The sequence below is a fragment of the Cyanistes caeruleus genome, chromosome 14 (genome assembly GCF_971803275.1).
Source record: "Cyanistes caeruleus chromosome 14, bCyaCae1.hap1.1, whole genome shotgun sequence".
Lineage (NCBI taxonomy): Eukaryota > Metazoa > Chordata > Aves > Passeriformes > Paridae > Cyanistes > Cyanistes caeruleus.
The window spans coordinates 14,169,781-14,182,262 of record NC_141714.1 but is presented as its reverse complement, the minus strand read 5'-3'; the positions used below and the strand labels follow the sequence as shown (position 1 = coordinate 14,182,262).

The window sequence follows — 12,482 nt, the reverse complement described above, 5'->3', positions numbered from 1 at the left end:
GAGAAGGAAGCATCCATCTGTGAGGTGCAGTGGGATTGGTGGCCCAGATGTCTGCAGCTCTTAGGGAAATTTTTTGCTTTAGATTTGTATACCTGAATTCTTCCTCTCTTAAATGTGGTAGAGTGATATAGAATATTTCAGTTGGAAGAGGCTACAACAATTATCTGTCTTGCATTGGTAATGTAAAGATTTAAGGGGTTTCATGAACCTTAACTTAAAGCATAGTGGTGATTGTCACAGAAGCTGGTGAGAAAGTGAATTGTGAGGACCTAGATGATTCAGCTCCTCATGACCTCTCTCTCAGACCTGTGTGTGTGTAATTGTGTGTTAAAGCTTATTTGTCAGCAAGCAACACAAGGAAAAGAGGAAGAAATGGTTGCCTAGGAATCAGAAAAAATAAAGGAAAAAAATTTAAAAACAGAAGGGGGGAAAAACATACTCAGCATAAAATATGAAATAGTGTGGAAGTAATTTTTAAGCTTTCCTCTCTGCACCCTTTCCTTAGGGTTTCCGCTGTGCCCACGCCTCTGACAGTGGTCACTGAGACACTTGTTTTCTGATAAAGAGGAAGGAAAAACCACCAGCGGTTGTCCTGGATGCTCAGTGACAGGGTGAGCCCAGGCAGGGAGGTGTTCCTGATTTGCAGCAGCTTGGGGAACACGGGTCAGTGTGGCTGGAGAGGGAGCAGCCGTGCCCCGGGAAGGATGGGAATGGTGCTGCGAGTGGCCGTGCTCCTGAGCTCCCTTCTCCGCTGCAGCGGTGAGTCTGGGCTGGCCACGGGCCCCTGCCCTGCGGTGTCTGCGTGCTTGGCAGGGGAGGCTCTGCTTTGGGAAGAGCTTAGATTCAGTACTCAGAGCGAGAGAAATATACTGGGACAAAGGCAGTGGTCGTAATGTTTACAGGAAAAAGAGTTTTAGGTTTCTTCACCCAGCGGTTTCTCATGTTTGGCTTAGGCTGCGAGAGTGGTGTGTTTCAGCAAAACAAATAGGCAGTGGAGGAGGGAAGTCTTTGCTGTTCGTCAAAAGCCCCCAGGGTGATGTCTGGAACAGACACTGGCTGAGACCAGGCAACCTTCAACTTGGACTTTAGACCAACTCCTTCCCTCAGGCCTAGGTTATTGGATAACTCTGCTCCTGTGCTCTGCTCAGTGCTGGTGGTGGCAGGAAAGCACCAGGCAGAGCAGGAGAGGCAGGCTGCATGCTTGGCAGGAGTTGGTGGCCCTGGTGCCCCTGGCCATCAGCCACCTCCCACCTGTCTGCCTTATGCCACACTGATTTTTGGTTAACCCACCCCTGAGCAGCCCAACCCTCACGGTCCCCACTGACTGCTTGTGTTTCTCATCTGGTGGGTTCTCTTTGCCAACACCCCTGCCATGGCTTCACCACCTGGGGGCTGCCTTCACCCTGGCTGCTTTGTGGCTTAGTTGCCATCCTTCTTCCTTCCTGCAGCTTTTCTGGACCTGAGTGGCCCCAGTGAGATCAAAGGTGTCTGGAAGGACTCTACCACTCTGCCTTGTACCTATGTGCCTCTGGAGGACCTTGTGCAGCAAACCCTCACCTGGACTGTGGTACATGAAAAAGGTTCAGGCACCATCTTTCGGAGGGATGTCTCTGGTGACCATGTGTTCCTGTCTGAGTACAGGAACAGAGTCAGCATCCCAAAGGATGCCCCAGGAAATGTGTCTCTCCTCATCCTGAACCTGGAGATCTCTGACAGAGGAACCTACACTTGCCAGGTCACCTGGAGAGACAGCAACAACAGCCTGATAGCAAAGGAGATCACCACCAAATTGGAGGTTGTTAAAGGTAAATCCGGGAAGGAGGCTGTTCAGGAGGAAAAGGCTGGGCTCGGGAAGGCTTTTGGAAATTAGAGCAGGTAGGCAGTGACTGCGTGTTTCAATGCAGAAGCATTTTGCTGATCATTGTCAGCCTCAAGCAAGAAGCAGCAAATACATCAGAGCGAAATTCTGCCCAGGACCCAGCAGCCTGCAGCTGGGGGCGGCCCTGCGGCTCCTCAAGCACCGGCTCATCGCTGGCTCCATTGCAGCCAATGGCTCAAGGTTTCCCAGGGGCGTGTGGCAGTGGGGAAGTCCCAGGCACAGCGTATGGCTGTTCTTCGACTGAAATTCAGCAGCCTGTGCTTGCCCTCCCTCTGCCCAGCGTGGGGGGTTTGCAGAGGCACAGAGAGCAGGGCAGCTTGTGCGGCACAGCTGAGCTCATCCCGCACAGGGAGGAGATGTGAGAGCCGAGCTGTTTCCTCCTGGGAAGGCAGCGACAGCGAGCACTGCTGTGCCAGGGGCAGCGTCCCCACCACAGCCAGGGCTCCGTGACCCGGGCCCCTCTGCTTTGTCTTCCAGTGGCAGCCACCAAGCCCATCATCAGGGCTGGACAGCTGGGGCTGACGCTCCCGGCCGGAGGCAGCACCAGCCTCACCTGCGAGGCCAGCGGCTCCCCTCCCATCAGCTACCGCTGGTTCCGGGCCACCCCGGCGGGCAAAGCCGCGTTCCTGAGCAGCGGGGCCGAGCTGGCCTGGCCCAGCCTGCGGCCCTCGGACAGCGGGACGTATTTCTGCGAGGCGGAGAACAGGGCCGGCGCCGGGGCCGTGCAGCGCAGCGAGGCCGTGCAGCTGACGGTGACAGGTGAGTGGCCACAGGCACCGCTGGCGGGGAGCAGCCGGCTGCAGTGCGGAGGAACAGCATCCTACTTCCCTGCCCGGAAAGAAGGAAACGCCCCACGCACTCTGACACATCCCTCCCCGCTGGCTCCGCTCTCTGCCCTTCTTTATTGCCTCTATTCCGTTTCCTCCTCCTTGAGGAACTGCTCTTCGCTGATGCAAAAGACCATTTCGACTTCAAACATTTATTTATTCCTCTGTGGGTTTTTTCAAGCTCTCCCTGGTTCTGTAATGCTGCCCACTGCAGTTCAGCAAGTTCCGACAAGGAGTCGGGGCTTTATTTTGAGAACAAGGAACAAGTCAGTGGTAATTCAGCGGCAGAACAAACCAAGCTGGCCTGTGCTCCCCAGCACAGCTGCGTGTCTCAGGGACACACACTGCACCTCACACACAGCGGGCTCTGCCTCCTCCAGCCTCTGCAGGACGGTGCGGGACAGCTTGGACTCAGGGCCCCAGGGGCCTTTTCAATCTCAGCCATTCCCTCTTGGCTGCCCGCTGGAAAACTCGCAGCTCTCCTTGCCTGCTTACTCCATCAGCAGAGCCGTGAAGGCCCTGCTGGCACAGCCAAGCACAGGGAGCCCAGCGTGGCCTGTGAAAGAGGCAGAGCCTGCTGAGCTCCCTCCCAGGCACGAAGCTTTGGCTGAAGCCCTGTGCTGCTTTTCCCAGCGGTCACACATTGGAGGGAGCAGCACGGGAACGGGGCTCAGAGCTGCAGGTGCTGCCTGTCGCTGCTGCCACAGCATCCCCCTCCTGTCAGCTGCCTGGGGGCTGCTTCCTCCTGCTCCTGTCCCGCCTCTGGGGAATTCTGTATCACAGCAGCATCACCAACGTGGTCAAACCCCTGTGTAAGCCTCTCCCTCCCTCCCCCTCACCTTGCAGATCTGCCCACAACAACAGTGGCCTTGTGGAGGAATGTGGGGACCACGGGCGGACACCACCCAACCACAGGTCAGGGTGGGAGCAGTGACAGCTCATAGCGAGGATGGGGTGTTGGGGCAGTGTGACACCAGTGCTTGCCAGTGGTTTTATTGTGGGGAACAGAATCTTGACAGTATTGAACTTCAGTCCATATGCCTCGGTTTTTAACTCAGATGTTTCTGAAAGTGCATCTTCCTTCCCTCAGTTTCCAGCCCACAGGGGGTAATAGGGTTGCTTTGTAGGACAGACTGCACTGAAAATGCCATTTCCTCCCCACAATTTGTGGCTCATATGGGAGGGGATGTTCTGGGTTTCGTTCTCGACTAAAGGGTTTTTTGTTATCTGATCCTGAATGGAAGCTGCTGAGGGGAAGCAGATCTGGTGTCTCCAGTGGCAGACACAAGTGATGCAGAAGCTTCCTCAGACCTACATGTACTTGACCGGGGACAGCAGTTTTGAGGGAGGGCTTGTGATTTCCCGTTTGTTTTTGTGGGAATTTAGGCCTAGACTGGAGCAAGTCTGGTTGTGGAAACTTTCTATGGTTGCATTATGTCTCATTTGGATTTATGGTGCCCCAGCAATCACGTGGGGATTGTGGAAGCTGGTGTCAGTCACCAGAAGCTGAGGGAAGATTCTGACAGGCGTTGATTGTTCTTGCAGAAAAAACTCAAACAGAGCTGGTGTCTGGAGGTACCTCAGGAATCTCCTGGACTCTCTGGGGCCCCACCACTACTGCAGGTGTGTGTGTACAGGTCTACAAATACACACAGGTATCTGGTGGGTGTATCTGTAGTTTGTGTACACATATATAGCGTAAATATACTATATATAGTATCCATCCAATGACTACATGGTACTACCTGTATGCTCTCTATAGTACAGTCTATACATAGTGCTCATTTCTGCACTTTGCCTGCTTCCACTGCCTTGTAAAGGGGATGGAGGCATTCTCTTTGGATCCTACAGCTCTAATCCCAGGTCTCCTGGTGCTAAGATGTGGGCTGGAAATGCACTGTCAGACTTAAATTCATGTTTGTTTTCCAGATCTGCCCATAACAGCAACGACTTCGGAGAGTGGTGTGGGATATCCAGGGAAGAATGAAACAATTCGTGGTAAGCAAGAGTAAAACCATGCTGAGAAAAAGATTAAGGACTCAAACCAAATGCTCTGTAGTCAGGAACTTCAGCCTCAAAATTAGTATTCTGCTTTTTTAGCTGCAAATTGCATCAACTGGTGTTCTCAAAGGACCCAGATAATTCATGGTGACTCTTTAAAAGGCTCTGGATGTTTTTATGGAAGAATGGGGGGGAAAAAAAAAAGTTGGTATATGGGGCACACAGTTGCCATGTTCCTCAGCAGTTGGTCCATTTTTTTTAATCTTGGCAAACCTAAACCACTACAACTGTCAAAGCTGAAACAGCAGAAAAGCTTCAGTGTGTGCCTTGAGCAGATCTGCACATCCTCCAGCTTTGCAGCATCGTGACAGGTTTTTTTTCAGAAAGATTCCCTTTCCAAACAGAACTGAGCTGCACCCTTGAACAGAAAGCTTTATTTCATGATATGCAGTGCAATTATCCCACCCAGCTCATCCCTAATCACCTCATCACGAGATGGACATTGTCTGTACAACTGTGGCCTGTTGGTGAGCTGTACACAGTGCAGGGTCACACAAAACTCACTCAGGGCCACAGGACCAAGGGTCTGTGGGGACACAGCCCCATGTGCTCAGTCAGGGCTGGCTGCTGCTGTCCTCAGGGATATGGTAAATGTCATGCACCTGCTGCTGCTGTCGCCTGCTCTCCTGTCTGAAAGTCCTCTGTTGTGTTGCTTTAGATTTCCAGAGGACTGGCTTGTCCCTCTACCTGGTCATCCTGATTGCTGTGGTGTCCGGTGCTGTGGTTTTCCTTGTCATCTCTCTCATCATTTGCATTAGGAAGCCCAAAGGCGGTGAGTAGAATGTTCTGGAAAACCGGAATGTTTTATGCATGCCCAGCACGGTTTTATCTTTGATGGGCTTGGGGCCTGGAGCAGTGCTTGCAGCCAGCAGCTGCAGCTCTGGCACCTGCAGGCAGTAGATGACATGCCTGGATTGACACTTGGTCAGTCCCACATTGGTGGGAGATCCAAAGAGGCAGAGAAGTCCTTGCAGTCAGGAGAGTCTTCCAGCAGTGGGGTTGGGGCAGCAGTGGCCCTGTGCTCCTGAGCTGCACCCTCCCATGCCTGCACTGGCGCTGGGGCAGCTCAGTCCCTGCCCTGCAGCCCAGGTGTGTGATTGGCATTGCCACAGAGTCTTGGGATGGTTGTTTCTCACTGCTCCTCACAGACATCCCAAGGCTCAGACTCGCCTGCTTGGCCGGGCTCATCGTTCCAAATCTTTAAAGTCTGGCAGAGGGTTCATCCTGCCCTGCTGCTGGGAAGTGCCTTGGCACCAGTTGCTGCTCAGTAGTTCCCACAGTTGGCAACCAAAGGGAAGAGGTCATTGTCAATTCTCCCTGTTCCACATGAATTTGTTTCCTCTCTGGTCTTTAGTCACAGGATCCATTCACTGAATGCCTCTGTCTCTCCTGCACTGCCACCAGAAATCCCCTTGACCAAGTGTTCCTTGGAGCCCCCTCCTCACCAGCTGTGCTCAAGAGCACACAGGTGTGCTTTGGGGTTTGAGATACCACAGAATTCATTTTCTCCTTTGTTTCTCCAATGATCTTCCTATGATTCTATGCTACCAATTAATAATATAATTGTCAGGTATTTCTTTTGCCACTTGTCTTACTTTTTTCTTTTTTTAAAAAAAAGGAATCCAGAATAGCCACTTTCAAAACTGTTCTTTATTGAACTTGTAATGAATAGGGAAACTGTGGACTTCTGGTTTCTAACCTCAACTTTATCTTTGACATTGGAACAGTTATTTTGACCCAGTTGTGTGATAGCTGGGTTGTTTTTGTTTTCTTCAACTGAATCCTGGGAAACTGAGTCACCACCCACCTGACATGATATCCAAGACTGTTTTTTTTAGTTCTGTCTTCAGAAGTCATTTTCTTACACCAAGAAGATAAACAAAGAAACTCCTTTTTTAAAGAATATAAATGCAAATTATTGACAAAAATTCTGATTTTTTTTTTTTTCCAGCTCAAGCCTATGACGTAAAATTGTGAGTATAACCCTTTGTTTGGCACACTGATGTGTCCTGGGGGACTGTATCAGAGGAGAAATAAAAAGCACTGCCATTAGCTGTCATAATGAAAACCCCCTTAAGCAGTCTGGGTCAAGAGGTTCACAGCTCTACAGCACGTTGTAGGATGGCTCATGGCTTTCCACAGCAACACAGAATGTGGGAAGAAAGATCTTTCTCGTGGCAATATCAGAATTGTAGAAGGGAGCAAGAGCTGCTTATTGACTCCTAAGCCCAGGGAGGGCTACTGAAGATGACTGCCAAGGCTAAATTCCCAGTGTTTTCTCAAATGCAAAGGAAAGGAACTCCCATTCTAGAGACCACTGGCTATTCTCTGATTTATCCTCAAAGCATCCCTGGCTGAATTTGCTTCTTCTAACCATAGCTGTGGCAGGCTCTTTCTAAACTCAGGTTTCACATCCTGATCTGCTTGTAACCTGTGGAAGTTTACTGCAAAGCCTGATAATCTGGTCAAAACATACAAGGAGAACACTTCTCTAGGTATAAAGTGTGCTGACTTGAGTATCACAGTGGGATGTGCCAGCATCCCAGTGCTGGGCTTCCCCAGCAGTGTGCAAGGCAGCACTTCAAGCAATAGTTGAACCCTGAGCAATGGAACAAACGCTGTGATGACATTTCTCCTTAGAGGATCTATCTTCATTTTAAAAATATTAGATACCATAAGCCAGACAGTGGATGTGGGCTGCTTTCAGTTCTCAATTTGCCTTTCCTCCAGCATTTTTTATAAATATTTATTTTTATAAATATTTCTTTCTCTTCAGCAATTACCTGATTGTGCCAGTGCAGGAAATGGGTGTAATCCTTTTATTGCTTGCACACCCTTTGCTGCCTCTCCCTGGAAACTTTCTCAGAATTGGAAGCAGTGCTGCCACAATGCCCAAGGTTTTTCTGCCACCAGAAAGCAAAGGACAAAATTCTCTCCTTCAGAATATTGCCACAGTTCAGTGGCCCAGGTTTATATGGGTTTGAGTCAGACCATGATACTGGTCAAAATCCTGATGGTTGGGAGAGGCTTTGTTTACCCTGGTTGCTACTCTTCTTGCTTTTTGATTTCAGCCATAACTCGAGAGCAGCAGCTTCTTCGAGCACAGGTCACTATGAGGAACCCATCTGTTTCACTGAAAACAACTACGTGATGGAGTTCAGGGAAAACAAAATCTCTGAAGAAGTAAATAAGAACGAGTCTGACTGTGTTGCAAACGCCCAGGAATCAGAGTATGAAGTAGGGGAAACTTCCTGAGAACCAACAATGTTCTGCAGATACCAGTCCTGAGGAGCACCTTCACCCAGACAAAATACACATTTCTTTTCACTTTGCTCCTGACAAATAAGTTGGACAAGCAGTGGCTGCTCTCTCTTCAGAGAGAGTGCAAATGCATACCTCCTCAGGAACCTGAGTTACAGACTGCTGTATAGAACTCCTGGTTCTGTTCTCCTTGACTCCCTCTCACCACCTCTATCCAAGAAAGCACTTTGAATGCTGCAGCATGCAGGTCCCAGGTTAGGAGCACTGTACTGAACTTAATGCTTCCTATGGCCAAAAGGACCGGTGTTTCCAGCCTTTGTGTGGTAGGGGGAGAGCCAACACTCAGGGCTGCTCAGCATCCCCACCTGTGTGGGTGAGCAGGGCAGGATGCAGCTGGCTTGAGAATCAATGCTTCTTCTCCTGCCCACCTGAAGCTGGACAGATTTAATAGGAGATCTTGAAGGAACAAGAAACTCAGGACCCTGGCACTAGGAGAAGCAGTGCAGGAAGCAGGAATGGCCTGTGCAGTCCTTGTGCTGCCCTTGATCCCTCTCCACAGCACTGCAGCGAGGTCACTGGCCACAGCTCTGGGTGCTTCTGATGCTGCAACCAGGCACATTCTTTCTGAGCTCACCTTCTCTGTTCTCTCTCTAAAGTGCATGATGGATGGCATGAATAGAATCTCTCAAGAAATCCACCCCAGTTAAAATACTGTGTTTGGTTGTGTACAGTTAATGTTCTGGTCCCATTTGTAAACCTTGTTTGTTGTACCCCTTGTTTACCCCCATAGTTGTTAGCAATGTTAATTACTTACTGGTTGTTTTAAGAGTTCTCTTATGAGATGTACCTCTACCCCCTTTCCCTCGCTTCCCTGTTCCTGTGTAACAGTGCTGCTCCCAGGGGGCTGTGCACCCCGAGTCATACACAAACTAAGGTACACCAGACATAAAAACAACAAGCCAGCAAGAAAATAAAAGGTCAAAGAGACATATCCCAGCAAGCTATGATGGAAAACCATCTTCTTGCATCACCTGAGCCTGCTTAAGAGTGGTCTCCATGGCCTAAAGAGGACTGGAAAGGAGTGACCCCCTGGACAATGAGGCTGGCTGCTCCTGTGAGGATGGAAGCCCCAGCTCTGCAGGGTGTGCTGCAAGCTGAATTGTGCCTCCTCCTCCTCCTTGGAGCTGCTGGTGTGGGAGCAGTGGTGTTGTGAGCGACCCCTCGGGCCCCCACCCCAAGGCTGAGTCCTAATAAAGGCATAAAACAGGAGTCTGTCTCCTGACCAATTTATTTCAATGGACATTTGAAAGAAGTTAGATAATTTTCCTTAAGTTTGGAGTAGGATTGCTTACACATGCCTCACATTGCTGTGTGCATTTCTGAACAACTGGCTCATTTTGGAATGCCAGCAAGCCACTCACAGCCCCTCACTAGATACTCAAGAAGTACTTTCCTCCCAGCTTAAAAGGTCTGAAGGGTAAATCATGAATAATTTCTACTGCCCTGGGTAAACCTATCCTGCAGTGTTATGGAAGAAAGAACCTTTTTATAACAAACAGAGCAACCCTGTGTCCCATTATAAAAGCAACACAGACATGTAAAAGAGGGAGAGGGACCCAAGCAACGAATTGGTAACATCAACACAGGATGAATAGGCCCCCAGCTGTGCTGCTCACAGGACAGCTCTGCATCTGCAGCTCTCTGAGCATCACTTCAAAACTCACCAGGATGCAAAGGGAGTGTGAGGTGCTAATGGAAGGGTATTCCAGTCAAAGAACAGGATTGTGGCACCGTAAAGCCCATGGAATATTGCTACCTTATGTATTCATGTTGGCCTCATCTTGGGTTTAGAAGAGCAAGAAAAGTTACTAAGAAAGATTGTAACGGATAATTATTGGAACAAAACCACATCTGTGCAAACAGTCTCTTAGAAAAAAAGAGAAGAAAAAACAAATGAGCAACATGTGCCCATGGGTGTCAGGGCTGAGAAGATGAAGGGGCTATTTGCTTACAGCTCCTCTGAAATGGATGCAGAAATTAGTGATAATTGTCTGGTAGCACTTTCAAAGGGCAAAGAAAAGTACTTTTTTGTATGCAACACAGAAATAAATGTGGAACACAGTGCTGCTCACTGGGGGCTGAGAGCCAGAGGTCTAGTGGGAAATTAGAGGAATAAATGATGAAAAGATTCATCAGAAAGCACAAACTACCAGGCACTCTTTCCAGGCACTTATCAGTGACCTTACACTTTCTCCTGTGCTGTAGGTTTTATTTTGCTTTGTTAAGAATGTACTTAAAATCAAGGGCTGCCACATCTTGATTTCTGAATGAAAAGGGAATACATGGCACTGCTGGTGCTGTCATGGAGAAAACTGCCAACATGTACATGCAGCTTCTTGCAGACGTGGAGAAAATTGGTGTGTATGTGTTTCTGCATGTGTGAAGTCAGAGGAGGTGGGAAGGAAATGTGGCAGGTTCTGGAGCACAGCACATCCATCTGAACTCAGCCTGACTGCTGTGGCCACTGAAGGGGGAATATGGCTCTGGCCACTGAAATTCCCTGCTGTTCTCTTCATCTGAGGGGTCATGAGCTCCAGCTGGAGGAGAAGGGAGCACTGAGGGAAGGCAGAGGTGCAGAGATGAAGGGCATCCCACTGAGGGACAGGGTGATCAGTCACACTGTGGTCTGAGCTCTCCTTGCTGAAATCCCATGGGTAATGGTTGCCAGCTTGCCCCAAAATCACTCAATTCCAGCTGCACTGCAAAGCTACAGGCAATACTGTATATCCTGCAGTGTATCCTGGCTGGACAGCCAGCACCAGGACTGGATGATATTAGACACAAATGTTATAATGCAAGCTCATGAAACTGAAAATCAATCCAAGAATTATGGTCTCCATGTGTTTTGTGTCTGTGTGCACTGTGGGACAGCTGGACAAGGTCCTGAATTGCTCAGGGGTGTACCTGGGCAGAAGGGCAGCTGCTGTGCACCCTGTGCAGTGGCAGGCCAGAGGATGAGCTGAAGTCACAGCAGCTCACCCCAGAGCAGCAGTTTTGTTTACCAAACCCAGAGCTCAGCCGGCCTCTGCAGAGCACTGGGAGGAGGAACTGGGTGGCCTGAAAAAAGCCAGCATCAGACAGTGCTGAGAGTCCAGAGAGCAGCAGCAGCAGCTGGTGTGTGTGCTCACTGCAGGTAAGGGGACATCTGATGGCTGGGGGCGTGCAGCCCACCTGCAGCACCAGGAAAGAAACAAGAACTCAGGAGACGTCATAGATATGGGTCACTTTCTTGGAATCAGGAGCTGTTTACAAGGATTTGCCCAAGCTAATAGCAGCCCAGAACTAATGTCATTGACCTGGGAAGTCCTGGGAAGGGAAGAGAATTTTTTTCAGAAAGAGCACTTGTACATCATGTTTCTGTCACACAAGCTTCAAGGGGAAATGCTAATTTACACTAATTTCTGTTTCTTTAAGTGGAACAAGGTTATGTTCTGAATACTGACTATATGATTATGTGATGTGACAGAACTGTGCTGTGAATGGCTGGGGGAGATCCAAAAAGTGCTTAGTAAAGTACACTCTGTTGAGTCAGATCTGCGAGTTAGCTATGGCTGGACCTGATGCCTTGAGAAGGCTGACCTAGAACAGAGGCTGGACAGAATTAAGAATAAAGAAGGGATTTATTGAAAGGCCTTAAAGGACACACCTTGGGTAGTACAAGAGCTTGGCCAGGGCTGCACCCAAAAACAGTCACAAAATGGATGACTGGTCACGAGGTCTCACATTTTTATAAGTTTTGGTCCATCTGCATATTTGGGTTAATTATCTAATTACAGCTTCAGATTATGAAGTCTCATCCTTCTTGTTTTCTCTCTTCAGTCCACCCTTGTTTCTGCTTTTGGGCCTGAAAATTGTAACGATTGTCCTTGGTGTCAAGTTAGAAAAGGAATTGTTTTGTCTACATAGTCTGTGAAGAGAGCTCACTAACACTTGATATGAAGCTCAAAACTACACACCTGGGCAGCACAGAATCTGAAAAATATGAAAGCTAAATTTAAGGCATCAGACCAAACAGCACTTTGAGACCTTTCTTCTTATGTTATCAACTTTTTGGTGATTTGCTCATAGCTGGCTACTGAATTTCATTTCCTTGAACGCTAAAGGGTCTTATTTATCACCAGAAAAATGGTAGCAAACTTCTCTGGCCACTGCCAACCTTTGTCAGAACATGAATGTAAGATGCAGGCTCAGCAGAGCTGGTGCCTATGAACAAAGTCTGAGTGCTGTGCTCTGGTTTGGGGGCATGGGGACTTTATTGTGTCACCTGTAGTTAGCCCAAGATGAGTAGTAGAAATGGCAGAAGAAAGAGTGCCTGAGCTGTGGGACTTGAAGAAATGACATTTGAAAGAGTGTCCTGTCCTGTGTGTGGGAGGAATGTCCCTGGGGTACAGCTG

At 49.0% G+C, this 12,482-nt stretch overlaps 1 protein-coding gene across 7 annotated transcripts; it reads left to right on the top strand.

Annotated features, from left to right (window-relative positions):
• On the top strand, nt 1-9,297 carry LOC111928616 (V-set and immunoglobulin domain-containing protein 4). Of its 7 annotated transcripts, none has more exons than XM_086850464.1 (10): nt 1-177; nt 506-759; nt 1,449-1,805; nt 2,357-2,638; nt 3,553-3,621; nt 4,252-4,329; nt 4,636-4,704; nt 5,426-5,539; nt 6,719-6,740; nt 7,839-9,297. In XM_086850464.1, the coding sequence occupies exons 2-10, from the start codon at nt 597-599 to the stop codon at nt 8,020-8,022; spliced, it is 1,338 nt and encodes a 445-aa protein (XP_086706590.1). In that variant the 5' UTR covers nt 1-177; nt 506-596; the 3' UTR covers nt 8,023-9,297. The 7 variants fall into 7 exon arrangements, with proteins under 7 accessions (XP_086706590.1, XP_086706589.1, XP_086706592.1 ...); XM_086850463.1 differs by having other exon boundaries at nt 7,544-9,297; XM_086850466.1 differs by lacking the exon at nt 3,553-3,621.
• Nucleotides 9,298-12,482: the final 3,185 nt, after the last annotated feature.